The 27889-nt window shown below is 40.7% G+C and overlaps 1 protein-coding gene across 24 annotated transcripts in view; it reads left to right on the top strand.

Moving 5' to 3' along the window:
- Positions 1–25258, top strand: part of SNAP91 (synaptosome associated protein 91) — a 72820-nt gene extending 47562 nt beyond the window's left edge. For 9 of the 24 annotated variants that reach the window (XR_012775185.1, XR_012775175.1, XR_012775184.1 and 6 more), the window contains 14 exons: positions 4339–4596; positions 4803–4880; positions 4982–5053; positions 5508–5591; positions 6460–6543; positions 12652–12789; positions 14072–14221; positions 15582–15612; positions 16833–16944; positions 17837–17860; positions 20022–20105; positions 20176–20280; positions 21666–22585; positions 23836–25258. Coding sequence is in view for 2 of the 24 variants with exons in the window: in XM_075498292.1 (XP_075354407.1) it covers positions 3708–3815; positions 4339–4596; positions 4803–4880; positions 4982–5053; positions 5508–5591; positions 6460–6543; positions 12652–12789; positions 14072–14221; positions 15582–15612; positions 16833–16944; positions 17837–17860; positions 20022–20105; positions 20176–20280; positions 22485–22577 (1421 nt within the window). In the remaining 22 variants the exon portion in view is untranslated. Of the gene's footprint in view, positions 1–3707; positions 3816–4338; positions 4597–4802; positions 4881–4981; positions 5054–5507; positions 5592–6459; positions 6544–12651; positions 12790–14071; positions 14222–15581; positions 15613–16832; positions 16945–17836; positions 17861–20021; positions 20106–20175; positions 20281–21665; positions 22586–23835 lie in introns of all 24 variants that reach the window. The other 15 variants (XR_012775188.1, XR_012775187.1, XR_012775190.1 and 12 more) reach the window with 9 other exon arrangements.
- Positions 25259–27889: the final 2631 nt, after the last annotated feature.

Genomic DNA, 27889 nt, shown 5'->3' with positions numbered 1-27889 from the left:
GAGAGGAGACTTTGCAGGAATGTCCGTTGACTGTTACTCTTGCACTATATCGCTGGTGCTCGAGCTGGTAGGAGCCTGCATGCTGTCTATGACTGGGCTTTGTCTTTAAGAGGAAAAGACATAAAGTTCTGCATTATGTCTTTGTCTCTAACATGGTCTTGGAAAGCAGATGAGAAATGCAGGATCGATCCAGCATAGCTTTTTTTAAATAATTCTATCTGAGTAATGGGAAAGCTTTCAGTTACATGGGCCAACTTGAAAAATTCCTTATCTTGTTTCTAAGAGACACAGAAGAGGCTGTTTTCAAAGTGCAGCTGGAATCTTTCCTGAGAGGGAGAAATCTAAAGGTAGAAGAAAGGCAAAATATCTTGAAATGCCATGTGTCTCAATAATAGAATTTGGACACTGTTTCAGGATGCTAGTGATGTACTCTTGAGTTATATTCTGTTGTGTGATTACACTGTATGTGGTGCAGGTAACAAGTTGTGGCAGACACTGTGCAAAGGTCAGTTGTTAGGTGTTCAGATGACATAAATCGTAAGCGGACAGGAGAACTATGGTTTTCCCTTCAAAGAAACTAAAGGCAAAGTGATCAAGACTTCCTGGCACTTGAGGGCTAATGAATGTCCCTTATGCTGGAACATACTGGTATAGCAAACTAGTGCTTATTTTAAAAAACAAACAACAACAAAAAATTCCATAATTCTTATGATTCTTTCCTAGCACTGAACCTAGTAGAATATTTCTTGTTAGCTCAGGTCAGGTTCTCCATGTCAAAAAGTAATGAAGGATGACTGAAGAGGAAAAAAACTGTGGAAACAGAAGAAAATTCTTTTCACCTGTACACTTCAGTTCTATGATCTTTCCTATACTTGTGACTTTCCGTAGGGTTGTTTCACATGTTGTATAATACATTAAATGATTATAAGTCAGTGGTATCATCATGTGTGAGTAACTTTTGTCATGTATTGATGCCATGGCATCACATAAAGCCTGAATTTATGAAATTAAACAGGTCACTCTTCAGGAACACTTATTTTGCTGCAGACAAGATGTATTGAAGCACTACTTCAGTATTTCAGAACTTAAAAATGCCCTTGTTTGCACATCATTGCAATAAGAACTATTTTATTTAACAATGTAAGTGTTACACAGTACTTTAATACATACCTATCACTATTAATAGAAGTTCCATGCGGTGTGAACTTGCAAAGGCTTCAGCAACATCTCTAAGTTTCCAGGCTGTCTATAAACCCAAGTGAGGATCATGTACTACTTGATTCCAGGAGTCAAGAGCTAGATTCACTTTTGAAACAGAAGATGCACAAATGTGAGGAAGAGGCATAAACTGAGTAAATATAGTAATTGCTTTAAAGGGAGATTTCTTACAGTACTGGATATGCAAATGTACAGTTCCTATGCCAATATGGAGAAACAAAAAAGAAAATAAACAGTCCAATTTTTCATTTTTTTTACTAATAAAATATGCATTACTTAATTGTATCCATTTCTGCATGTAGTGCTAGATTTTAGCAGAGGGCATCTGTGCAGGTGCAGCAGAGCCTTTTGAAAGGTTTCAAAGAACTTGATAAGCATTAACTTTAAAAAAAATTAAAAAAAAGAAAAAAAGAAAAAAAACACCCTTGGTTTGAACTGTGGGTTGTAGGGTCACCTGTTCCAGTTGGTCTGTCTCTACACTCATATAGGTTTCTTGAACTTCTTAGAGTAACTAGTATTTAAAGTTTTCAATATGGCATTTTTCCTTTAGATTCCATTATTAACTTAGGTATTTATCCCACCTACCATTTAACCTAAGTATGATGATAAAGAAAATGATAATGCTTAGCTAGAACTTTACTCAGAAGTGGCAATAAATAACAAAGCTGGTGCCAAGCTAGCTGTTCCCTTCCATCTGTGGGCTGGGATTTGTGCCCACCTGAATTTCTGCGGCTGTTGCATGTGGAACTTCAATATTCTACATCTGGACAGGAATAAGTGTTACTCTAAGACGGAAGTGGTACCAACATCAAACTTGTGACTAACTCTATGCATTCTGAAATCCCACTTTATACGAAATGTGGAGTCTATCCTTTCATGCTGGAAAGTAATTATAAGTAGTGTTGACTTACCACTGTGCTGTTGGCCTACAAGCTTGTGTGGATAGAAACGTTCTTTTCAAAGTGCCCAGGGTGACTCTCCATCTGAAAGCTGGCCCCGTAGAGCAAAACCCAACACACATGACCGTACACATAGCATATTCTCAAGTAGCACAATTCAAAACTCTTCAGTCCAGTTCTGTGTTGAATTTCTTCTATCCAGTGTATGCCAGTTTCTGGTATACATACAATACCATAATGTTTGACTAATTATGATTTTTTTACTTGGACAACTGCCATTCAGTTTTGTTGTTGTACCCTATTATGTGAAAAATAGAATTATATTTGAAATGGCTTATTAGCAGGCCTTTTTTTGCTACTAACTCATTTTAATTCTATTGTACAAGACTAATTGGCTTTCATCTCTTCTGTTGAAGTTTCAATGCATGTTCTTTTGAGCTTTTTAGATTAACTGGCACAAACTTGTTTTTAAAATGGTTGTTTTCATTTTACAAATGACACTCAAGTTAAAGCATGTTAAACTTTTTCTGTGCTAGTTTGACAGTCCAATTGCAGTATGCCACAACAGAATTTTTTTTAACTTGCTAACTTTGTAGCAGTAGAAAAAATGGCCTTTATGAACATCTTGAAGTATTTAATCTTAATTGCACAGTCTTTTTGTGAAGAAAATGCTTGCCTATGAGGATAGTCCAAATGGCACTGTCCATTAGGACTACTTCATGGAATTAAGAGCTACAGATGGTGGTTTAAGCCTAGGACTAAAGCTGTAAAAGTTCAGAGCTTGAAATTTAAACGTACCACTTAGCAAGTGGCAAACAAAAAAACAGTCAAAGAAAACTCATGAGCAAGTCATTCCAAAAGCCCAAAACAGTTGTTTTCCCTGACTGGACTGGTTGGCCTTAGGAGGAGAGACACACTATGGCTGGCCAGTAGTTAAGATGAACATTCTTGATCTGTCAGAAGCAAGCTGAGTAAATATAACTTATGCATCAGGTTATGGCTTCAGAAAGATCCAATTGGAATACTGTTAAGAAACAAGTAAGTTCAATTTCTCAGATGTTGCATGACTTACTTGGCTCAAAAGCTAGAAATGGTAGATGCAGATCTCTGCCAATGTAATTGGATTGTTATTCATAACAGTGCTTAAATTTGCAAAGCACTATGTAGGTAAATTCACAGTTGCAGATTAATCACATGTATTATGGGCTTTGGGCATGCAACTTTTTAATATCTTTATTAACACCAACTTACTGCCATACCTTTGCTCTTTCTTCATTAGTTAATTTTGGGTAGTACATGAGCATGCTGCTCTGAACCCTTATACAATGAGAATAATGCCTTCTTTTACACTCAGTGTATTTCCTGCGGGCAACCTGAGAAGCTCCATCTTCAAGCCCTGTCTAGAACCTACTCGTGTGGGGTTGGGGGAGACAAAGCATTTTGCACTGCATGACTTGTCTTGCTGTCAGAGTAACAACATTCATGTTGTATAAGGGGATCTACCTGTGCAATTTAACTTGGTTCTTTTACTATATTTTTCTTCTCTTTATCCTTTTTCTTTTTAATTTCTGTTCTTAAACTGCACCCAAGATGCCTTTGCAGCTTCTCCTGGGGAAGCCCCTGCAGCAGCTGAAGGGGCAGCAGCACCAGCTACCCCAACCCCTGTAGCAGCAGCTCTTGATGCATGTTCAGGAAATGGTGGGTTTTATGTCATTAGATAGTCTCTTGTTTTGCTGGTTTTTTTGTTTAAACTACATGGCAGTGTGTTTTTCTGAAATTTTCATAGTGTTTGCGATTGGTCAAAACAAACCTTAGACTGAAGAGCATGCTTAACAAAACTGCCTGTTTCCGAGTCTCAGTAACTTTATGCTTATTTAGTAGTGATAATAAATGATTCTGGCAGTGCTGAGTTTTGTAAGCAGTAACCTCTTAAACTGGATATTCTTTCATCATATTTCCTGTCTTTTTTGGCCTTGTCAAACAGCCTTTGAGAGTTCTGCCGTTTAACTAGACTAGACTGCTCAGCCTTTCAGATGGTCTTTATTTTGGAAAAACATAAGTAACATGTCTGGATAAGTAGGCTAGATGTTAGAGCGACCTCCTCTGTGTGCGTGCGTGTATTTGCAGTATGTGCATTGCCTGTAGTTGCTTTGTTCTTGATCTCCTCCCTCACTGATCCTAAGTATGCATACACATATATTTCCCCTCTCCTTTTTACAAGACCCCTTTGCCCCATCCGAAGGTAGCGCAGAGGCTGCTCCCGAGCTGGACCTCTTTGCTATGAAGCCAACAGAGACTGCTGTTCCTGTAGTTACCCCTACAACTAGCGCAGCCACTCCAGTTCCTGCAACAACTCCTTCTCCAGCTGCTGCTGTTGCTGCTGCTGCTACTGCTACTACGGCTACTGCCACTACCACTACTGCCACCACTTCTGCTACCGCCACCACCTCCGCTCCTCCTGCTCTAGATATCTTTGGTGGTAATTTTGTTTTTAACTCTTGGATTCTGGTGGATTGATCTGTCAGGAGTACAGAACAAACAAGTCATTGTTGCATGCGTGCTGCGTGCCAGGCTTTCAAACCAGAGAGCCTATTAACTCTAAATACATGTGCAAAACTTGAAAGTTCTGCTTTCAGTCCTGCCTTTCAAAAATGAGTTAAAGACGTGTTATGTTCTTGGCCTTAGATTTATTTGAGTCTGTTCCTGATGTACCTGCAGCACCTAAACCAGATGCTACTCCTAGCATAGATCTCTTTGGTACAGGTAAAGAGAGAATTCTTCCCATACTCTGCTGCTTTGATGCTGTGTAATGGTGTAAACTGACTTGAATGATACTTACTTGGTTTTTCTTTCATTTCTGGAAGATGCTTTTTCATCTCCGCCGCATGGAGCTTCTCCTGTGCCTGAGAGTTCTCTCACTGCTGATCTCTTATCTGGTAAGTGCTTGTCTTCACAGGCCGTCCTACAGACTTATGTGTGGTTTTTTTTTTCTCAAGAGTAAAAAAAAATAAGACTTACTGCCAATTTACGTCTTTAAGCTGAAATACTGTTGTGGGTTTGTTGACGCTTTGGTCACAAGATTAGCAGCTGCTGAAGATGCAAACCATGAAGTGGCTGACACTGAAGTTGAGTAAGTAATGTGGTTGTTGAGAGAGTAAATCCTCCTCTAAGCATAAGAAAATTCTTAATAAACAATGGTTTCTTTAAAGTACTGTGGTTTTCAGTTGCTGTGTGAGAAATGTAACACTTTCTGTTTGCAGTTCTGAAGGCTGCTACCTGAATTTACCGACCCTGTGGTTCTAACTGGTGGAGCCCATGTGGCTTTGAAATATTTAGCTATCATTGTTGTCTTGCTGATACTAAATATTATTTATCCTATGCTTACTGCAGTGGATGCATTTGCAGCCCCCTCTCCTCTACCCACTGCCTCTCCAGCAAAGGTGGATTCTTCAGGTGTGATTGACCTATTTGGTGGTGGGTATTTTTCTTTCCTCACCACTTCAGAGTTGAATCACTTCATTTTAATTACCTTTGCGCTTTGCTAAAGCTGCCGTTTCCCCTTCTCACAGCTTTTCTATGTAGCATCACAGCTAATACTAGCATGTCCAATTCTTTTTATTGCACAATAATGAACTGCAAATAAGCTGTCAGTGTGGTCATTCTGTTGTCATGACACTTGCCATTCTGTCTCCAGTCAATGCATGTATGGCTCTTCCTCAGAAGTCCAATGAAAGTCTGTGTTCTTTTTTTCTTCTTTGCAACTCTATGGTCACGTTGTTTTCTCTCAGTTCCGTTTCTCAAAGCAGCTGAAGTTTTGAGGGTGACTTGTCTCAAACTGGGTATCTGTATCACAGGATCTTTGTTGGGTGTGAGAAGGTGGAAATTAGGATGGGCACAACCAATTCCAGGAGTGTTGTAGAACAGGAACGTGGCTTAGAAGTAGTGAATTTTCAAACATTAGTGAAATATTCCTCTAAAAAGACTTAATGTGAGTCAGTAGGTTCTGGCTGGAATTACTCCAATCTCTCATCCGATGCATTCATCTCCAAAGGGCTTAACCCTCTGGTCTAGAATGCTGTGGTTTGTATGGGTTTTCTGAGAAGAGGCCCAACTAAAAGAAAAGAGGTTTATTTCAAGTGCTGGTTTGTTGCACCTCCTTTTTTCCACCTGAGCTTTGCGTCCATGGCACCGCTCTGCAATAAAGATGGCCAAGCCCTTTCCTTTTCTTCTTCTGATGAAGTGGTTATCCTTTTGTCATCTTTTGTTTATGATAAGTGATGAATTGATGCATTTAATGCTGAACTTTTTACCTTTTCTTGATGCTTTCTGCAATTCCTTTTAGATGCTTTTGGAAGTAGTGCTTCTGAACCCCAGCCCGCAACCCAGGCTGCTTCTAGTTCCTCAGCTTCTGCAGACCTACTTGCTGGTAATAAAGAACTTCTAAAAACTTGTTATTTTAAGGCAAAAGTAAGAAATGGTCTTTGAAATCCTTAATGTTCCTTGGGTGTAAGTGGACTTTTGCAGTGGAATGAAATTCTTTTTCACAAGATTTCTTAGTACTTTAGATGTCTTAAAACTGCAGTGATTTATAATGGAGATGCTATACTGAAGTAGAAGTTCACGTCCTAGATTATCTTCTTCCCATGCTCTTCATTTTCCTGCCTCCTACACAAGCTGTATTTTTCTGTACTGTTCACTGAATAGGAGTGTATACATAAAAGTTTCTTTGGCTGACTGTAGCCATCCTTAAGCAGTATTGCAGGCTATGCTACTTGTTCCTTACGACTAATTCATCTTTGTTTCTTAGTTGATTTAATTGAAGCAGGTTACACACTTAAGTGTTAGGATCTTGAATGAATGACTTGGTAGCAGTCTTGCATTTAGCCAAGGAGAGTGGGGTGATGTGAGAGCGCTTTTCTGAGCACAAGGGCATAGAAGTGATAGAGACCCTCTCCTTATACTGGGTGAGATGAGGTCTCTGCTAGTGCTGAATGTGGCATCACCGTCACATGTATTTCAAAGGTTGAATAACTGTATCGTTGTAGTCTGCATCCTACAGATAAGCAGCTTCAGCTGAATTTTGTTTGTACCACTCTCCAAAATTTGTGCTATACCATGTATTTTAGTGGCTGTAGTGATTGTGCTAAACAGTCGTGACTCCATCCCATCCCAGTTTGAAGTTTGTAGAGAACTAGATCCCAGCATGTCTTCCTCAGGTTTAAAGGAAACTAATGCACTTCTGGTTTGAGTAAGACTTGGCTTAGTTTCCCCCATGTTTCTGAAAGGTGCATTTATCAGTAGAATTGGTTGGTAGGTTTTCCTTCATGAACTTCAAAGATGATTGTTAGCTTCATGTTGTACCTTTGCGGCTTTAATTCTGAGCTGGAGTGGTAGTCTGCCCTTAATGCAACTGCTAACCACTCTAGGTATGGTGGGCCCTGACGTCAGTTGCTGTCTGTATATCTGCAGGTCTCTCATGCCAGCTTACACTGTATCAGAAGTCCAACTCTGTGTATGTTTTGCCTTTATATGCTCATGAGAGATGCTCCGTTGTATGAGAAATATATAACATAAGTGAGATACCTCAGTATGTAATCTGCTCTAAGTGCGGTGAGTTGATACAGGTGGGTGCTTGCATGCTGAAGCCATCTCAGAAGAGGACACTTTTGCTAGTACCTGCTCTAAGTGTGGGCATCGCCTAGTTGTGCTGCAGGAAGGTGGAAGTAGTCTAGACAATAGCAATATGTATGTCCATTCTGAATCAGTTCTAGTGTTGGCAAGGCAGCTACTTAAAGTGGGACATAATGCGTAAATGCATGCTAAAGCTTTAGTACAGGCTGCTTCACGATTTTAAGGTAGAAGACCACCTTTTGTTTTAATATTGCTTTAATAAGTCTTTGTATTAGTTAGCCTATGGATAGCTTAAGCCTGGAGATCAGGCTTTAACTAGTAGGTTCTGAAACATACCAGTCATTTGCAGTTGTGTGCGTTATCAGGGGACTGGGTGCAAAGATGTTGGGAAGAAGCTAATCCTGTTTATGCAAACATTACAATACAAAATATTTTATGTTATCCTTATCTGTAACTAAAATTCCAGTAGGAATGATGCTCCAGATGGCTTAAACTTCAGCAGTATGCTCTCTGAATCTGATGAGTCACATTAAATCAAAACCTAAATTATAAAAGGGGTGTCATAAGTCTAAACACTCAAGCAGACCTGAAGCAGTTGGGGTGAACAGGTGATTTTAATTTTTTTTTATTTTGTTTTTGGTTATATATATTCAAAAGGGCTCCAAGTAGATTTGAATCTCTATTTGGCAGATAGAGAGAGTCTGTAAACATTGCAGCATATTGCTAAGCATTTGTTCACTCTAGATAATGGCAGATGTATAGCATGCAGTGTAATCCAGTTTTAAATTTAAGATTGTCCAGATTTCATATGGTGGCTGAAGGCTTGTCCTTCATGGTTTATGAATGTTTGGTTGTACTAAGTGTTTATATGCATAATGTTACGAGTATACTTACTATGCATTATTGTCTTAAGTGTTCTGCTGTCAAATAAGTTGCTAGTCTCTTCTTGTCTCACTTAAGAAATGTCATGGAATTTTTTTCATACTCTTCTAAGCCTCTCTACAGAAAAGACTAGAATTATGCTGATAAATACGATAGTCTAGCCATTTCCCTTTCTAGATCTTTCTGTGCAATTAAACTGTTTGCATATGTATCCAAGTATGTACTCTAATAGCATGTTCTTATAAGAAGTCTTACTTGAATGTGTAAATAAAAGCAACCTTAAAATTGGGTGGTTGGGGATGTCCAGGCAACACATCTCAGTAACTTGATTGCTGCTGTTTCTGCAGACTGACTCTGGGTCTTGTGCAAGCCCTAGATAACTAGTAACTTAATCTGTTAAAGCATATTTATGGCTTCCCTGCCTGATGTTGCTGTTAAATTGCACAAGAGGCTAAAAGCTATGGGATTAAGACCAATCGTCATGCAAACCTCACCTGAAGCTGGGGAGAACTCTCTTCTGTAGTTGCAGAAACAGACACTTTGTGGGGCTTTGCAAAAACTTACGTAACTTTCTAAACAGAATCTTATACATGGATATTGTGTCATGCCCTGCTGCCAAGCTCCTTGTTCGCACTCAGGAAATGGAAAGGATCTAACTGAGCACAGGGTCTTTAGCTGGCTCTACTGCTTCAGGAATTGCTGCAGTCAGCTGCCTTTGTCATCCCTGTATCTTGTCAACCTGCTTCTGGTCTGATTCTTTGGAGATTAGTACTTGTTTGCAGATAGCTGAATGCATGGAGCTTTGCTTTGGGACAGGTGATGAACCAGAAGAGAGTTTGTAGGCAAGGATCAGAGGACAGGCCAGCACTGGTGGTGGTACAGCAGGTGTCTGCTACAGACCACCTGATGAGGAAGAGGCAGCAGAGGAAGCCTTTTTTAGACAGCTGGAGAAAGCCTCACTATCACAGGCTTTGGCACTCATGGGCAACTTTAACCACCATAGTATGTGCTGGAAGGGCAATATGGCTGCAGGTAATCCAGGGGACCTCTGGCATGTATTAGAGAATCTCTTGATGCGGGTGATCAAGATGTACCGGTGAGTTCGGTGGAGGGCCACCGAGATGGTGACTGGTGCACGTGACATACAAGGAGAGGCTGAGAACTGGGTCCGTTCAGCTTTAAGAAGAGAAAGCAAAAGGAAGGCCTTATAGGTGTCTGAACTACCTCACTGGAGGGTACAGAGAAGACTAGCCAGGTTCTTCTCGGAGTTGCATAGTGATAGGGAAAAAAAGGCAATGCGGGTGGGGAAACTCCAGTTAAATACTGGAAATTTTTTATTTTTATGTTGAGGGTGGTCAGATATGACAACAGGAGGCCCAGAGAGGCGGTGAAATCTCTCCTCCTGGAAGTGTCAAGGCAAACCTCTGGGCAACCTGATTTGATTAGACCAGCTTTGAGCAGGGTGTTGGGCTGGCTGACCTGCAGAGGTCCCTTCCAACCTAAATTACCCGAGACAAACCCGCTTCAAGAACAGGCCTTGGAGAGCTGCGGGCAGATCTCTGATCCCAGTGCATTTGTCCAGATTTGGAGTTAGCATCTGTGAGCGTGTGACTTGCTGTAGATTTGGGTGATAAGGGCTTCTTGGTGCCAGAACCCTGAAGTAGAAACACAGGGAAGCTCGCACAGGCTTTTGAAACGCTCTTTACTTCAGACTGCAGAAAGCAGGCCGCTCTGCTTCCCGCTCCTGCTTCCCTTGGTCGGTAGCATCTGAAGGGAGCAGTTTAAGTTATGATCTGAGCGTCTTCGGTCATTGCCTGCAGCCTGACAAGCTTCAGCTGAAGGATGTAATTTATGAGGTGTTTCTGATCAGGTTGTGTTCTCCTGGACCTGTAGTGCATGGTCAGGTTTGCTGTCCTCTCCCAGCTCTGTCTGGGGCCAATGTATTTGATCATATAGGCCAGGGATTCCACAACTAAAGCCTGTCTGCTGGTGGTACAGCAAGTTGCTGGCCTGGTGCCCAGGGCCCAGTGATGGCACACCACTCATTTCCCTGCTGAGGGCTTTGGTTTGAATACAGGTAGCTACCGTTAACTCCTCTTCCAAAATATGCATCATCTAATGTGTAAATAAGTCTGATGCTTGCATCAAGTGTGCATGTATAAATTTCTCTTATTCTTTCAACATCTGTTAAGTGTTTGGTGTTTAGTCTTACTTTGCTCTCTGAGAAAGCACAGTTTTCGAGGAGAACGTCTGAGATCTCACAGTAACATTTGATATAGTTGATGCTCACAATTTGAGCATAAGTTCTTTATGTTGAGCTCTAGCCTGTCTGTCTCGTAGTTAAATGTCTGGCAGATGCTTGATTTCATAGCTGGGAAATGTGCTGTTGTCAGTGTTTGTGAGATGTCTGCATGATGTGCTGTAATCGATACACCCTGTGACTGTGGAAAGCAGTTTGGATAAAAAAGTGGATAGAAAATCTTCAGAATTTTCTTTATTTTCCTATTTTTAAAAAGCTGACTTTCCCACTGAACTGGTAACTAAAGAAAGCTGAAGAAAGGAGAGGAAGGAAGGAATCAGCTAACTGCTTAAACAAGAGTGGTACAAACTATCTCAGTAAAAAGATAGAAAGTAGTGATAAGGGTTTAATGTAAATAGATGACCTCTTCTAAATTGATAAGTTGTATTTGGTACTTACTCCAGCAGTCACATTGTTGAAATTATCATGCTTAATCTCTCAGATTTCACCCACGTGAAAAGATCTGTATTTACTTTGGATGAGAATAAGACTTAAAATGGTGTCTACAAATTGAAGAAAATTATCTAAAGGAGAAATTTCAAATGAATAAATGTTCAAGCTTCTGTCCATAGGCAGCAATGATTAGCTGGACAAATAAGGACAGTAGTCTGTAAGGCAGGATGTTCCCTGAAAAGAAACTAAAGGCAGTGGTAGAGTGCTGGCTCATCACTGTCTTGTGCTCAGCTGTGGCAAAATAATATGCTTCCTACTTTGATATAGGGGGAAAAAGTACAGCCTGCAGGTTGTGCAGAGTGCTCTTCCTGCTGTATTTGTGTAGTCACGGTTGGAGCACTGAGCTCAGTCTGATCCTTTCTATGCAAGGGCAGCTGGGGAAAAACAAGACTGAGAGACTGAAGATGTAGCGTAGGGGTCTCGGACATCACTGTCAACAAGAGATTGAATAAGAGGAATGGCTTGTAGACTAAAGAGAATTGAGAAAGTGTCATATGTCTGGTCTCGTTTTGATGAAGTCTTTGCATATTTAATCAGTTTCCAGAGTCTGTAGATAATACAAATAAGCTTAAATTGCAAGGGAGATCAAATTATATCGTGGGCAAGGGAGGGATTTTAAGAATAGTCAAGCATGGGAGTGCAATCCTTGTAGGCTAGAGAATCTCCATGAGTAGGGTTTATTTTATATAAAGATAGGGTTTATAATAATATGTACATTAACCTTGGTCATGGAGATTCTCTAGCCTACAAGCAGTTCACTTGTGGATGCTGTTGGTCCTGCTTTGGATTGGGAGGAGGGGGTTGGGGCGGCAGCAGCTTGAAGACATCTTGATGAGGGAGGCCAGGATGTTTTAAGATGGTGAGAGAGGCTAAACTGAATTAGTAAAACACTGCCTTCTGAATTGAGATTCCAAAGTAGTTGATGAGTGATCATATGCTTTTCTCAAGTTAGTCCTCTGTTTCTCTTTTTCCTGAACTAATTCCTGTTTGTTGCATTCTGCCTGTGAGATTACTTACTTAGAAGAATTGTGTTCTCTACTCCGTTGGTCTGCCTCTGCAGAAATCTGAATAACAAACATTAACATTTTTATTGGCGACTCTTAAATTCCCTGGGTCATACCTGGCATACCAAAGATGGTTGTGTAGTACTGAGTTATTTACGATGGTCTAGTAAGAATTGTCTCTATCATTCTGCCTTCTATCGATTGAACTTTTGTTAAACACAGCCCAACTCTAATGTCCATACCTCTCTTATGTGGCTTTTTCAAGGCTTTGGAGGTTCTTTTATTGCTCCTTCTCCATCACCATCCCCAGTCACTCCAGCTCAAACCAGCTTACTACAGCCTAACTTTGATGCAGCTTTTGGGACAACAGCTCCAACGACTGGCAGTTCATTTGATGCATCAGGTGAGCCACAGGGTTTCTTCCTGTGAACTTTCTAATGTGTTTTACATGTTAGATGAGTTAATGACACCATATTTAGGCTCTGAGTACAAGCAGCATCAGTGATTTCCCTGTTCCTTCTCTACTGGAAGAACTCAGGGTGGTGTTTAGGCTGGTGTGTGCCCAAGAGCTCTTTGTACCCTTTTTTATTCTACCATGTCAGTAAAAAACAAACTAGTGTGAACATCATCCTTGCATGTGCTTGATTGCATGAATCAGGAATTATGCAAGGAAAACACTATTCTGTAAATCAAGTATATAGGCAAGTCATCTTGCTGCTGCTGCTGCTGAAGCTGTTCTTGAGCTTGCATGGCACCTGAAGGTACACAAAACGGAGACTGAGGTTGTGTTCTTTGCCTGACTGTAAGCTTAAACTTTCATCACTGCTGTCATTTTGTTTGTATCTCTTCCATTCTATATTTTCCATGCTGGGTCCTTGCTACAAACTTAAAATTGGTGAGTTCTGCAACTGTACAAGAAAAAAAGGTTGAAGTAGTACTGCTGCTTGGTTATTTGGTTGCTTGCCGGTGCACATGCTACCCCTTCCTGTTGACTTAACATTAGCATGTACCTCAAATACAGATCAGAAGATAGAACGCTGGCATGAGATGTACCAGGCGGTTTGACTTCAAGGGATCTAAAAAATGAACTTCTGAGTTAGATGACTGGACTAAGGAGGCTAGCTCTGTCAGTGCGGGTGGTTCTGGTTCCTTCTGATCTCATAAGATGTTAGTAGGTTTTCCCAGTTCCCTGCTGCTTGCGAGTGAATAGTAACATCTTGAGACTTTCAATCCTGTTGCTGTAAGATGTCAAGGTATAAAGACTGCCTTTGCCACAGTAATTCTGACTGGTGTTTGCTGCAAGATGTTCATTTTAAAAACCTTTAAATGAATATCTCCTGACACGTGTGTGCATCTGACATCTCTCTAAGGATGGCTATAAGAAGACTAGTGTCATGTGGAAGTGGTGCTGTATCTATGTAGATTCAACTCTCCAATTAAAGTCCTTTTAGGCATGTCTTCTCATATCAATTCTCATCGGTACAGCTCTTAGGATTACTGTACATTCAATATCTAGTAAAACGACATGCATGCCCTTGTTGGCATTACTTTTAATGTCAAACGGTGTTTTGGTAAGACTTGTGACGTGATTGTCTGTGCAATATTCGTTGGAGCAACAACAAAGTGGCAGGTAGTGTTTTTCTTACCACAGCTGCTGTTCTAACCCACTTTCCTTTCACTTCCAGTGTTTGATGGCTTAGGTGATCTTCTTATGCCAACTATGGTTCCTTCCGGTCAGTCTATAGCACCTTCAGCCACAGCAACAGTCACTGCTTCAGCAGCAAGCAAAGGCCTCGGAAGTGATCTTGATTCGTCTCTTGCAAACTTAGTAGGCAGTAAGTGACAAATTTTGGTTTTAAGTGGTGTGGCATACAACTACGTTACTTCTCCATGGAGCCAAATACCTGTCTATTTTCGCTTGCTTATATGTCCTCCTGTTTCCCTGGAGAGATCAGGGAAGCTACAGGCAGGAATAAGGCCTGATTCACATAGCTGGTAGTCTGGTTTCATAACTCGTCCCTCTTTGGGCCCAGGATCTGAATCAAATAATGGGACCTGTTTGGTAGGTATGATTTGTAACGTGTGAACATCCCGGGTACATTCAGGGGCACATCAGACTCTTAAAGGATGTGCCCCTGTGTAACAACAGAAGGAAAGGTGAAAATTGTCCAAAGCATCTGATGGCACTGCGGAATTCAAGCAGAAAAGCTGGTGGACACAAATAGCTGACTTCTTGCTTAATGAGAGCAGTGGGGTGAGGAGTGCACAACAGCCAAGAACAGACCTTCTCTCAGACAGTGAACTGTCCAAAATGCTCCTGAAATGCTGAACTAAAAAATGTTCTCTTTCCTGTAGTAGGAAAAGGGCTAGAGCCTTTATAACTGGAGGTCAGTAGCTGCAGCCCCCTGAAAAACCTAAGAGGCCCACCTAGGCTAAGGTGTAATACTACTGACGTTGTACTTTGGAGGATTATATAAATGGAATACTCTGTTAGTATATGTAAACACACCACAGCAAAGATATAACTGATCTTATGATGCATACTCTTCTGTTAGGTGTGGGGGGAAACTACCATGCTTAGAAGTCAGCAGGACTGTTAAATACTTGAAACCTCTTCTGCAAGTCATTTGGTCATATCCAGGTTTGGGGGAGAAAATCAAACAGCAGCTTGTGACTTACAGGACTTGTACTCGTCATGTGAGAAGAGTATTCTTTAAAACTTAGCTTAAAACTTCTTCCAAAGAGTAATTAAGGAAACTACTTTGAGTTCCCATGTATGATAAAGCAGATAAAACAGTGCAAAACTTCCAGGTAACATTCAGGTTTATGTGTATGTGAAAAATAGCTTTTTATTTCCATATGTATAATGAGGAACAGAAACTAGTGTTGTCATTCATGGTAAATAGTTAGGTGCTCTTATATAACTTAGCGTTTTGTAGACCTAAATATATTGTTACTTTGGTTTGCTTATGTAGCAAAAATGGCTTTCTCAAGTATAAGACATCTGCAGGGTTCCTCAAGAGTTTGTCCTGAAGAAGGGGTAGATATGGCCAGTCCTCTGATGCTGTCTAAATGAAGACAGTCAAAACTTTATTACTCTGTATAAGTCCATGTGCAATGAAATGTGAGCTGTTACTTTGACATGCTTTAATTTACTAAACACATGACTTTTTCCTTTTTTCTTACAATTTTCAGATCTTGGAATTTCTGGTACCACTTCAAAAAAGTAAGTTCAACTTTGGTTAAAAAAAAAAAAAAGTTTTCAACTCTGCTGTATAGTCTTACATCTATTTTAGTGTTTATTAAGAATCAATGAATTTATGTGCCCCCTCTCCCCCAAAAAATCAGTTCAGAAAAATTCTGGAAAAAGTATTCTATTCTATACAGGTTCACTGAATAATTAAGGTTAGATGTTCCTGACATAGCTTTTAAACTTGCTGGCTTTAATCTCAGTCTTAGAAATTTTTTTTCTGTAAATTACTGTCTTCATATTGGATAGCTGATTTCCAAACAACTTAAAATGAACAAATAGTCCAGATAATAAATTGTATAGCTCCCCTCAGTAATCTAGGCTAATATGTAATAGTTTTGTTATCTTTTTACAGACGCTGGATGTGCTTATCGTGTAGGCATTGGAATACTTATAAAATAGAAAAGAAGTTCATTCCATGCAGTGAAAAGCTTCTTTTTGCAAGAAGAAATATTTACAGCATTGCATTTATTTTTTTAATGTATCTTCTTAATCTAACTGCTTGCTTCTGTGCTGAGTCTTCCTCTGTATGCAAGACCAGTTTATGATGTGTGTACTTCAAAATGTTTTGTGCTTCTGTGGAGATGATAAGAGGGATATGTATAAACACATCATGAGGTTTATCCCCAAAACTTGGCTTCCTTCGATCTACTTCATTCAAGTGGTGTATCTTATTCTGGATAGAGCAGCCTCTAACAAAACCTGGTTTTGCAACAGCTCTTTTATTCTATGAATGATTTGTTTCTCTTGTATCTATCAACTTTTTTCAGAACTGAATGCTTTCCTCCTTCAGCTGTCTGAGCAAGATTTCCAGCAGTGAAATGACCTTTCAAAGACTTCTAGCAGGCAGCTCTACTGCCTGGCCCCAGTAGAATAGGCAGTAGCAGTCCCTCTTCCTACTTTGCAAGGGTATATGCAATAATATGTTACCTTCGGTCAATACTAAGTAAAACTTCTCTTTAATTCTCACTACAAAGGCCATAAGAAGTAACTGAGTTCAGTATAGAGTGTACTGGTGTCTACTGCTAACAACCCTTGAAACTGAGTGGCACTAAAAGTGTATCCTTCTGTTAATAATTTAAACTGCATACACCATAAACTAATGTAGCTGCAAGCCTAACGTTAATGTATACTGCAATGGGTTTTCACTTTCACTGTGAAGGTATGTAAATAATAGCTCTGTCTCTCTCTATTAGGGGAGACCTTCAGTGGAATGCCGGAGAGAAAAAGTTAACAGGAGGAGCCAACTGGCAGCCAAAAGTAGCACCCGCAACATGGTCAACTGGTGGTGTCCCAAGTGGTCCATTGGTAGGTGCTTAATCCATTGATACCACTGGTATTGAAACCTCAATATTTTATGAGACTGTGCAAGCATGTGTGTAGGCACTGCTCCTGTCTACTTCAGCTAAAGAGTTTGCCTCTGTATAAATGACATAGATATAATGATATCTGTATAAATGATATGTATAAATGATACAGCTGGCATAAATAAATCATTGAGTTCAGGTCAATGAAAATACACGAGCGTATGTATCAAGATGTTACTCTACATGTACACTTGATATCTGTGGACATTTCCAAGTGTGTGGTTAGCCGTATAGGTCTTGCCAGCACCAGGCCCAGGTCGATTGCCCAAAAGACAACAGTATTGATCCAAAGCTGAAGTACTGGAAGGAGAGAAAATAAACAGGTTTTTCTCAAGCTTCTGTGAATGAAGTAAGTCAAAAGACTACACAGTATTCATACTGATCAGGTGATTGATGTTAGATTAGAAGTGGGTAGCTTGTTTAGCAGAGTAAAGCAGTCTGTTGGAAAAGGTAAGATTGCCCTGTAAAATGTATCAGAAGGCACTGACTTTGAGAAGAGGGTTAAATTGAGCTAAAAATCTAAATTTGGCACAAGAGCAACTTGATAATGAATAAGCTACAAGAGTAATCTGAAGAGGGGTCATACCTCATCTCATCAAAGTCAAACAGGACATAAAACAGCCTCCATTTGAAAAAAGTTGGGATGGGAGGGGAAAGAAAGAACTGGTCATGCTCCCCCTTGGCAGTCCAGTTCCTGCTGCCACATCCAGATGTTAATGTGACTCTAAGCATGTTCCAGCTTGTTCCTTAACCTTATGGAAGATACAAGAATTCCCTCAACTTGGTACTTCATTGAATGTATTAGTTGTAACGTCAACTTTTTTTCTTAATAGAAAGGCTGGGCAATACTGTGCAGTGTAAGTGAATTTTTTCGATCTCTTATTGTACGTACTTACCGAACTCGAAGATACTAACAACACTTCACCTGCGCTACAGTTATTACCGCTGGCTTGAAACTAGCAAGAAGCTACCTAACATGGCTGCTCTTGGACTGTCTGTCCAGCAGACAATTCTCAGGCAATGTGTTGAATATGGTAGTAGTGATTAACCATTTCTATGCTGTAAGCTTGAAAATAATGGCTTCAAACTGTCTTTGCTTTACTTGGGTGTGAACTGTCTGATGACTTGTCCTACCTGAAATTTCTGACTTCTGTAACATCAGACTGATCTTGTAGTAGTTTTACCATCTGATAAGTAACTAGCCTTTCTGGAAAGCTGAGTGGTTTTGATAGCATTTCACGAAACATGGGTGCTATATATATTTCTTCAAAATCATGCACTTAGGTATTTTTTGAAACCAAAGAAAACCAGATCTGCAGGAAAAATAAATGTGGAGACCAAAATGAAACTTTCCTTCACATCACTGTTGAACCACTTAAGTTTTGGTCACTTCTTCCCTTACTTGTGACCTTTCACCTTCTGGATTAAAATCAGCAGAATTTCATAAAAGCCCATTCCCTCGAGTGACCCTAGTGCTTTGAGGTAAAAGCAGATTCAGTTTGTGCAGCCACTTTCTTGGCATCTGCCTGACTGGATTTTGAGCTACAATGTGTTCCTGTGGCTGCAGTCAGATCACTGCATCCGATGTCATTAATCTGTGTCTTTCTAGTCCTTGCTTTGCATACCTAAGTGTCCAGATGTTGGTTTTAGTTTGGGGACAGCTGTGCTGCTAGCGCAGTACAGCTTTTAATTGAAATGCTCCCCAGAAAACTTTCAGACTGGAAAAAAAGGTTCATAATTATTAGCCAGAAACTGTAGGGTGTTTGCTGATTAATGAATCTGGAACAGGTTATCTTGACTTGGCTCCAGTTTCCTAAGAAACTGGCATATTTTAGTCTGGAAGCAAGGATCAACCGAGGGCACTAAATGCAGCATTTGCAGAAGTGGACTGTGCAGTGAGTAATTCCAACATATCTCCAGAGACACACTGTCCTTTGAACTGAAAGTGTGCTAGCTGCTTTCCAAGTGCAGTGGGATATAACTGACTCAAGGTAAGCAGTAAGGATGTGGAGGCTCAGGCATGACCCTACAGCTTCTGTAATAGCTTCAGAAATTATGCCAATATACTTAGGCCATACGATAACAGTAGAGATTCCTAAAAATCCTACTACCATTTTTAAATCCCTTCCTTGAATGCTTCCTGCCTCTCCTCAGAGTTGATAATAATTTGGATTGTATATACTTTTGTGAAAAGGAGAGACTTGAACGCTTTCAAGGCCATAAGGAGACTGTGCATGGGAAGTTAGAGACAGGGGAACCAAAAGGGATGATGTGTAGGTTCCGCTAGATAAGCGGGGTGGCCTTGTTCAAAGATGCTATTGTGCTGTATATCCAGTCAGACTACTAACCTAACAGTTCTCTTCCTGAATCCTAGTGAAAGATCAGCTTTTTTTCCCTTGTGTTATTTGAATGAAAATCATAACAAGTTAAGCATGTGAATGAAAAGCGTAACAAGATAAACTGAACTCTCCTTAGTAAAGTATGTAATGGTTGAGATTGTGGCTTAAGTGTGTAAACTTATTCTTTAACTGAAATGAATCTCACTGCATAAAAATAATTTTTCTTTTTAATTGGAAACTAATTATAGCAGTTATTTCCCTTAGCTTTACAATCTGCTTAAGCTTTTACTAAAATACAGTGCTACAACAAGTGCAATAGTGTGTTGGCTATCCATTATGAGATTGGGATGCTTGTTTACACTATGTAGAAGGAGGAGGAGAGTACATATTTTCTTGGGCCTATTTTGAGTTTTATTCAGTAAATGGACTTCATTCATGAAGAGAATGGAGTCTGTCACCCTTGCTTTCTTATGAAAAGCAAGCTGAGCATCAGCGTAAGGACTCATTCAGCTCTCTTTATTCTTTGAAGCATTGTGGTTTTGAGGTTAGTTATTATCTGCTACATAGCAGTCCTACTTACCAGAAAAACTTTGAGAATGCTGGAGATTCCGTGCAGTTTCCAGATAGTTGGTGTTACAGACATTCTTGCATTTTTTAATTAAAAAAAAAATTTTTTTAGACGGGAGCTGTGCCTCCAGCAAGTGCTGTTCCTGCCACAGGAGGTACTCCACCTGTCCCACAGCCAGGACCAGCATTTGGGATGGTGAGTCTCTTTTGTTACGCTGCTCTCCATTCTTCACCCAGAACCCTACTCACACTGCATTAATTTACAGCCCCCAGCAGGCACAGGCGTACCCATGATGCCCCAGCAGCCAGTTATGTACGGGCAGCCTATGATGAGGCCACCGTTTGGAGCTGCCACTGGCCCTAGTGTACAGGTAAGTGTTACTGCTAGATGAATCTTTAGTTGCTCTCCATTTCTTTAGAAAGTAGCTTGTGTGTATGCATTATCTCAGTTCAGTTCTAGTTGTAGGACTGCAAAAGATTTCTTATAGTATCAGCTGCCTGACTTAGAATCATAGAATCATTTAGGTTGGAAAAGACCCTTAACATCGCATCCAACCGTTAACCTAACACTGCCAAGTCCACCACTATGCCATGTCCCTAAGTGCCACATCTACACGTCTTCTAAATAACCTCCAGGGATGGTGACTCAACCACTTCCCTGGGCAGCCTGACAACCCTTTTGGTGAAGAAATTTTCCCTAATATCCAGTCTAAACCTCCCCTGGCGCAACTTGAGGCCATTTCCTCTTGTCCTATCACTTGTTACTTGGGAGAAGAGACTGACACCCACCTCTCTACAACCTCCTTTCAGGTAGTTGTAGAGAGCGATAAGGTCTCCCCTCAGCCTACTTTTCTCCAGGCTAAACAACCCCAGTTCCCTCAGCCGCTCCTCATCAGACTTGTGCTCCAGACCCTTCACCAGCTTTGTTGTCCTTCTCTGGACACGCTCCAGCACCTCAATGTCCTTCTTGTAGTGAGGGGCCCAAAACTGAACACAGCAGTTGAGGTGCAGCCTCACCAGTGCTGAGTACAGGGGCACGATCACTTCCCTAGTCCTGCTGGCCACACTATTTCTGATACAAGCCAGGATGCTGTTGGCCTTCTTGACCACCTGGGCACACTGCCAGCTCATATTCAGCCAGCTATCGACCAGCACCCCCAGGTCCTTTTCCTCTGGGCAGCTTTCCAGCCACTCTTCCCCAAGCCTGTAGCGCTGCATGGGGTTGTTGTGACCCAAGTGCAGGACCGGGCACTTGGCCTTCTTAAACCTCATAGAATTGGCCTCGGCCCATCCATCCAGCCTGTCCAGATCCCTCTATAGAGCCTTCCTACCCTCAAGCAGATTAACAGTCCTGCCCAGCTTGGTGTTGTCCGCAAACTTACTGAGGGTGCCCTCGATCCCCTCGTCCAGGTCATTGATAAAGATATTTAAAAGAACTGGCCCCAGTACTGAGCCCCAGGGAACACCACTTGTGACCGGCCCCCAACTGGATTTAACGCCATCCACCACAACTCTCTGGGCCTGGCCATCCAGCCATTTTTTTACACAGTGAAGAGTACGCCTGTCCAAGCTAACCATTGATTTGCAACAGATCACATGAACCACCTTGATTTTTTTTTTGTTTTTTCAATTCCCTTGTACAAGACCAATAGAACAGGTTTAAAGTCTCCTACATCTAACTATGACCAAGATCTGTTTTGGGGGAGATTTGAGTAAAGCTCAAAGTGGAGCTGATGGGCATTCCTATTCTGTTCAGAGTTTGTCAACACTTAGTAGAGCTGCAGTCTGCATCTTCCTTCCCAGCCCACCAAGAGGATTCTTCAGAAAAGAACAGCTTGTTCTTCTTATGAACAAGCTAAGGTCTCAAGTTCTTGGATGACAGCTGTTTCTCAGTAAATGGAAATTTAACTGGTTTAGACTGGTAGCTTGCTGGGTTTCTTTCAGTGCAAAACCCCTGGTTGCTTGAGTAAGGTGGAGGCAGAGGCGAGTAAGGTCAGGATGGGAGAAATATTTGGCTCCATAGTGAAAAGGGTTGCATGGAACTTGAAAAACTGACACTTTCTGTGGAATAACTGATGATTTTTATACCTACCGAGCAGGAACAGAGTATAATATAGTCACATTGGTGGTACACTTCCGGCTGTTATTTACACTACCAACGTAGAACAACTTGTACTTAAATGCCAGTCGCTGGGATTTTCAGACATACTCTGCAGCGCACACTCTGCTTATTCTGCACCTTGGTGTTTAACATCTAACAATTGCTTAACTTCTGTCTGGGTTGATGATTCTAACACCATTCTGTCTTACAGGGAGAGAGTGATTTGAAGCTATGCTAATTAGTATATGCAGTTTCTGTAGCAGTGTCCATTAAACCAGCCAAACATTGTTAGCCCTGTAGTAAGGATGGAGTCTAAACAATGCTTGAGCAAAATGGCAACACACTGAACTTAAGGAAAATTTAGAATTTTGTATGCTTGCAATGTGCTTGTGTGGGAACCAGCTATATCTACCTAATGCTTGTGTATCCTTGTCTGCTTTGGTTTTTTCTGCCTTCCTGGCTGGCGTCTGTTAGCTTTCTCCAAGCCCAACTCCTGCTACTCAGAGTCCCAAGAAACCTCCAACAAAGGACCCATTAGCGGATCTTAACATCAAGGATTTCTTGTAAACGATAAGGTATTCTGTGACTGCCTGCCTAAGCATGTTAAGCTGTGGTATGTGTCTGGCACACAGATGTTGATTAGGCTGGTAGATTGAATATGACTGATAAAATTGTAGATGCAAAGCTAGGTAGAAACATGCACTGATAATGTGGTGGCTTAAACAGAAACCTGAATTCTCTGTCCACACTCTTAATTTTAGCCTGAAAGCTTGACTTTTGGCTACTTTTTTTGCCAAAAGTGACTGCCAGGAGAAGTTGTCTTCAATCTATAACTTCTGGTTTTTGTCTTGTTTCCATTCAATCCAAGGGTTCATGTTTGGTTTTTTTTTTCCTGAAATTAATAATGAAACAAATAGAATCATAACAGAGTACAAATACTGGGGGCAAAGAGGCTTGTCCCAGTCTTGTGGGTGTGGAAACAGATTTGGTATCATAGATGTGAAAGGATCAAAAGAGGAAAAACTTAGGTATCCTGATCATCATGGAAGGTTGTTTGCATCTCTTAACTGCTGTCAGCTAATGTTCTCCCCCACCATACAATTTTTCAAGGCACTGCTTTTCTGAATGTTAAGGCATGAGGTCCTGAGCAGTGCTGTGTAGAACAACAGTGAGGAAGAACAGAGTAAATAAAAGGAAAAGAGGGAGGAGAGGCAAAAAAACAGTACTGCAGAATGGAAGGAAAAAAAAGCAAAAACTGTTGGAGAAGGATGTGAAGAGGGCCAAATAGGAACATCAGATTGAATTGAACACTTAAGCCAATTAAAAAATAATAATGTAGAAGTATGGTAGGCATTTTTTAATTAAGACTAAAATAATTTGCCAGGTGAGGAGGGGACAATCATTACATATCTTCAAAGCCTTCTTCATAAGTCCCTTTTCCTTCTACCTAGAGCTTAATTCTAGGACTTGTTCTAAGCCTCTTCTGCACTGGAGCTAGCAGCAGTGGATAGGATCAGGCTGCTCTTAGCAGACACCACCCAGTCCCACTTCCCCTTTCTGCAAATTCCAGCCCCAGGGAGGTGTAACTGGAGCTTGGTAGAGATGGCCAGGAGTGGAGATGCACCTTCATTGCTAGGACTCACTGCTTTTGACTTGGGTTTGTAGTAGACAGATTCATAACTGTCTGTGGGAAGACTGGTGCTTCACTAAAAACTGATAACTCCTTTGAGGTATGAAGTGATGAGCAGATTTGGTGCTTTTTCTAGAACGTGCTTGATCTAACTCATTATTCCAGTTTTCATCTAATACTTTTCTGTTTTCACAGCTGCAGTTTTTCTGACTGGATGATAAAAATGTGAGTTTGGAGTCTACAAACAGATGCTCAGAGTTTCAAAGTGAGCCACCAGTACCAAACCCAGTGCTTACTCAGACTTTCTCTTCCTCCTGAAACGTGTAGCACAGCTGTGAAAGTGAACATTAGGAATGTGTACTACCTTAGCTGTTATCCCTACTCTCGAAATTTGTGTACTTGGGTTATTTGTGTTTTACAATTTAAACAATGGATGTATGTTTCTGATGCCTTCTAGTGCTTTTCTGAACCTATCCCACAGGGGCAGATTATGCAGCTGTTGTTTGGTGAGCCATTTGGAGCGATGTCTGTGGTTTTTGAAGGTTTCAATGTATATAACTTTTTGAGGACACCTAAAATTTCCCTAAGACTCAATTTCTCCTTTATCTGTTACGAAACATAGTGTGATAATACCAGATAGTAAGGAAAGTACTTATGAAATTGTGTGGAATACATTTTTTTTTTCCAGTCACAGGAATCTCAATTGTCGTGAAAAAATGTTTTATTTTTGTGGCACTGTATATGTTAAGATAATTTAAAGTAATATAGAGGTAAACTTCCATAACAAATACTTTTTCGATGATTTACCAAGAATGAAAAATCATATCTGAAAGAATACCGTATTTATTGCTGGTTTTATTTTAAAATCTATTTTAATTATTTAAGTTTTTGCATTTAAAATTGGCATATTTATCAGTTCTTGCTAAATGCACTGAAAATAAGTAAAGGGTCAGTTTCTCTCCATGTAGTTGGAAAAAGCAACCATAGTTCTGCTGGCATTAAGGGATTTCAAATACGAGAGCACTCTTTGGTATATCTGTAGTCAAAACATTACAAGTGATGTTACTCATCTCTGTTCAGTTCTTACGTACATCTCTTAATTTAGTGCTTACCTGTGTATGCCTTAGGCTAGTGTTTACTCCATTGCCCCGAATGCGCTGTGAGTAGCTTTTGTACTATTGGTGATTAGATTTAATTCTGATCCAGAGATCCATGCCCTTTACTGTACATACTGTGTTTCTTTAATTTTTATTTGTTCTCATACTGTTTCTGCTGATGGCTTGGCGTAAGATCTTGACTCTTTAATGAGGTCACTGTTGATCAGTGTTACAAGTGGCTTGGCAGTTCTCTGTAAAGGCATATCGGGTTGGAAAGATATTCACCTAAAGTCTTTCAAATGAACTATTTAATCAATGTATGGTACCATTAAAAGTGGTTGTATCTGAATTTGCTGTGGGGATAACATACACCGTAATGGGAAAGTTCTATAAAAAGCTAATTTCAAAATGGCTCTTCTTTGTATTTCAGTTAAAAAAAAAAAAAAAAAAAACCAACAAAAAAAAACAAAACAAAAAACCCCAGTGCATGTGTGCCCTCTGAGATGCAATAAACACCTTGATCAAAGTAAATATCTTGTTGCCAGTTTCATGATCATTGAGATGTTGAGCACAATAATACACTTTGAGAGGGGAAAAATGTGTATAGGTCCTGACATTGATTGCTGAGTCTGCTGCACGTGGTAATGACTTCTGCTGATCTTTCAGCAGTACAGGAGAGATCCATACAAAGCCAGACCGAGCACAAAGCCACAAGTAAAGTGGGGAGAGGAGAATTCTCTAGTTTGACCTATAACACCTCTGAGTCTTTATTAAAGCTCTTCAGCTCCTTAAACTAGAATAATATTGGAACTGTGAAAGTTTGTAATACTGGTCCTGATTTCTTTCCTATTGAGGTATCATTCAACATCTTATTGAGAGCTAGCACAGCTACGATGCTACAGGAATTGCTTGTGCTGTCGTTCGTCTTATGGCGGGATGAAAGGAGGAGAAAATGTTTCATACAGTCTAGTGCATTAGAGTCTTTCTGGTATGAGGTGACTAACTAGAGACCTCCTTGATTTAGTAGCAAAATTAAGTGATGAAGCAGTACTGAATGCCAAGGGTTACTTTGAAGTACGTTGTGAACAACAAAACACTGAAATGACTCAATCACGCTCTGGTAAGGTTTGAATCTTGAATTGGATTTCAGAGACATTTCCAAGTTGAGCAACCGGTAGGGGAGTGCCATTGCTTAAGCGGTTTTTGGTTTGTTTTTTGTGTTTTTTTGTGGTTTTGGTGTGTTTGGGGTTTTTTTTGTTTGTGGTTTTTTTTTTTTTTACTTGCTACTAAGTTGGTATTCTGAATCTGTCAAATTTGGTCTTGGAAAAGTTGATTTTTATACTTCAGCCTCAGGATGAGTGCCCTGTTGAGTCAGGGTGTTCTGGATTAGAAATCTGTAAGGCTCGGCAAATCACTGTGTTTTCGCTATTGAGCATGAAGACCTGAACAAGGTCAGTAACAGCGCGCCCAGAAAGGCTCACCGTGGTTTTGGCCATCCTTCCTATGTGCTACGTGTTGCCAAATGCAGGGAGTGCTTGACTTCTTACCACCGTGGTGTGCATGTCTCCTCAAAGTAAGGACAGCATTTTCAGGGGATAGTCATAACCAAACATGTATATTCAGACCAGTTCATTAGTGTTTCATTCAAATTAAGGTGATGAACTACTACTCACTGAATTGCAAATGAATGTTTGCAATGTTACGTGTTTCAAGGGGCCAAACCTCAGCATGAGGGCTCTTTCATTGCCAGGTACATGCCTCTGCCATGCAGTAATTGCCTTTCTGCATCAGCTTTGTCCATGTCCACAACCCTTGGTCCTCGTTCTTGTTAGTCTTCTGTACATCTCATGGCCAACAACTCTGTGCAAGCCTGCAGTGTGTGTGGCATTTGATATCCTGTGAGGAAATAGAAGCCCGGACAGAAAGTGAACTTGGTGGAAGAGCAAGAAGCTTATGCACTGTGGGAAGTAAAACCAATGTATTTCCCCGGTATGCTGAGTAAGGCTAAAGAAAAGTGACTCTTGTTCTTCCCATCACAAAGGAGTTATAAAATCTGGCTTGCAAGGAAAACAAGTGGTTGTCTCCTGGCCTGTAGACAAGAACATGTTCTTGTTATCATCTGAGTTTCCTTATCCAGGCATGAATGCATCTGTGTCCTGCTATGACTAACTGCTTCTCAACACAAGCTATAGAGTGGATGGGGAGGAGGACTCCCATCTGTGGGAGGAAAAAAAGTATCTCCTTCCCCTGCATTTTTCATGAGGGGAGGACAGGTTTCAGACAGCTGATATGTCCTTTACCCAAGCTCTTGCTGTTCTGTGTGCTGGCTTCTTTAGAAGCCGGCACCTCTGGCCACATGAGACTTGTAGCTCTCCCTTAAGCCTTGGATGCCTGAAGGGGTGGTAAATACCCGGAGAACATGAACTCAGCTTACTGTAGAGATTTGAACAAAAAAAACCCCAACTTGTTCCTCAGAACTGACTCATTTTTTGAATGTTTTGGGGTTAGCAATGTCTCCTACTCCTTTTCCCCATTCATTTGTCATTAATTTTAATTGGCTTTATTTGAGATTTTTAGCTGTGTTTTATAATGAATGCCTTTCAAAATGTACTATAGCTTGAGTTGAGGGCTTCTGGATTGATGCTGGTGTTTCCCCAGGTGAAAGCCTGGATGGTGAGAACTAAATTGTTGTTCTCTTCTAAGATCTTGGGGACCACCTTAGCATTTCGGGCTGGTTGCAAAATCAGGCTGCTACCTGAACTTCCCTTCTTACTATTTAGTAAGGCAACTGCAAAGGCTAGAGACTTGCCTTAGAAACCAAGCAAGGAAGTCTAGAGCAAAAACTAGCTGGTGGGGAGGAGGGGAAGATTTGCTTTATAAATTCACTTGAGACTTTGGAAATATGAGGTGCTACTTACTGGTGGGTGACAGCATCTAGTTCATGAAATGTCCAGAAGCCACAGCTGACATACTGCTTTGTCTTTTTGGCATGAATCTTTGCTCCTGCCCCTCCTTCCCCAGCTCTTGCCCCAGAATAAGAGCTGCCTGCTCAGGCAACTTATTCTGCATGGGGGGAAAAAAAAGTCCCAATAACTCTTAATGCCTAGAAAAGCCAACTGAAACTTCCTGTAGTAGGAGTAGTGGCAGTGACA

This window comes from Mycteria americana, chromosome 3 (assembly GCF_035582795.1).
Source record: "Mycteria americana isolate JAX WOST 10 ecotype Jacksonville Zoo and Gardens chromosome 3, USCA_MyAme_1.0, whole genome shotgun sequence".
NCBI lineage: Eukaryota > Metazoa > Chordata > Aves > Ciconiiformes > Ciconiidae > Mycteria > Mycteria americana.
Note: the sequence above shows the minus strand (reverse complement) of the source record. Positions and strands in the feature narration are given on the sequence as shown.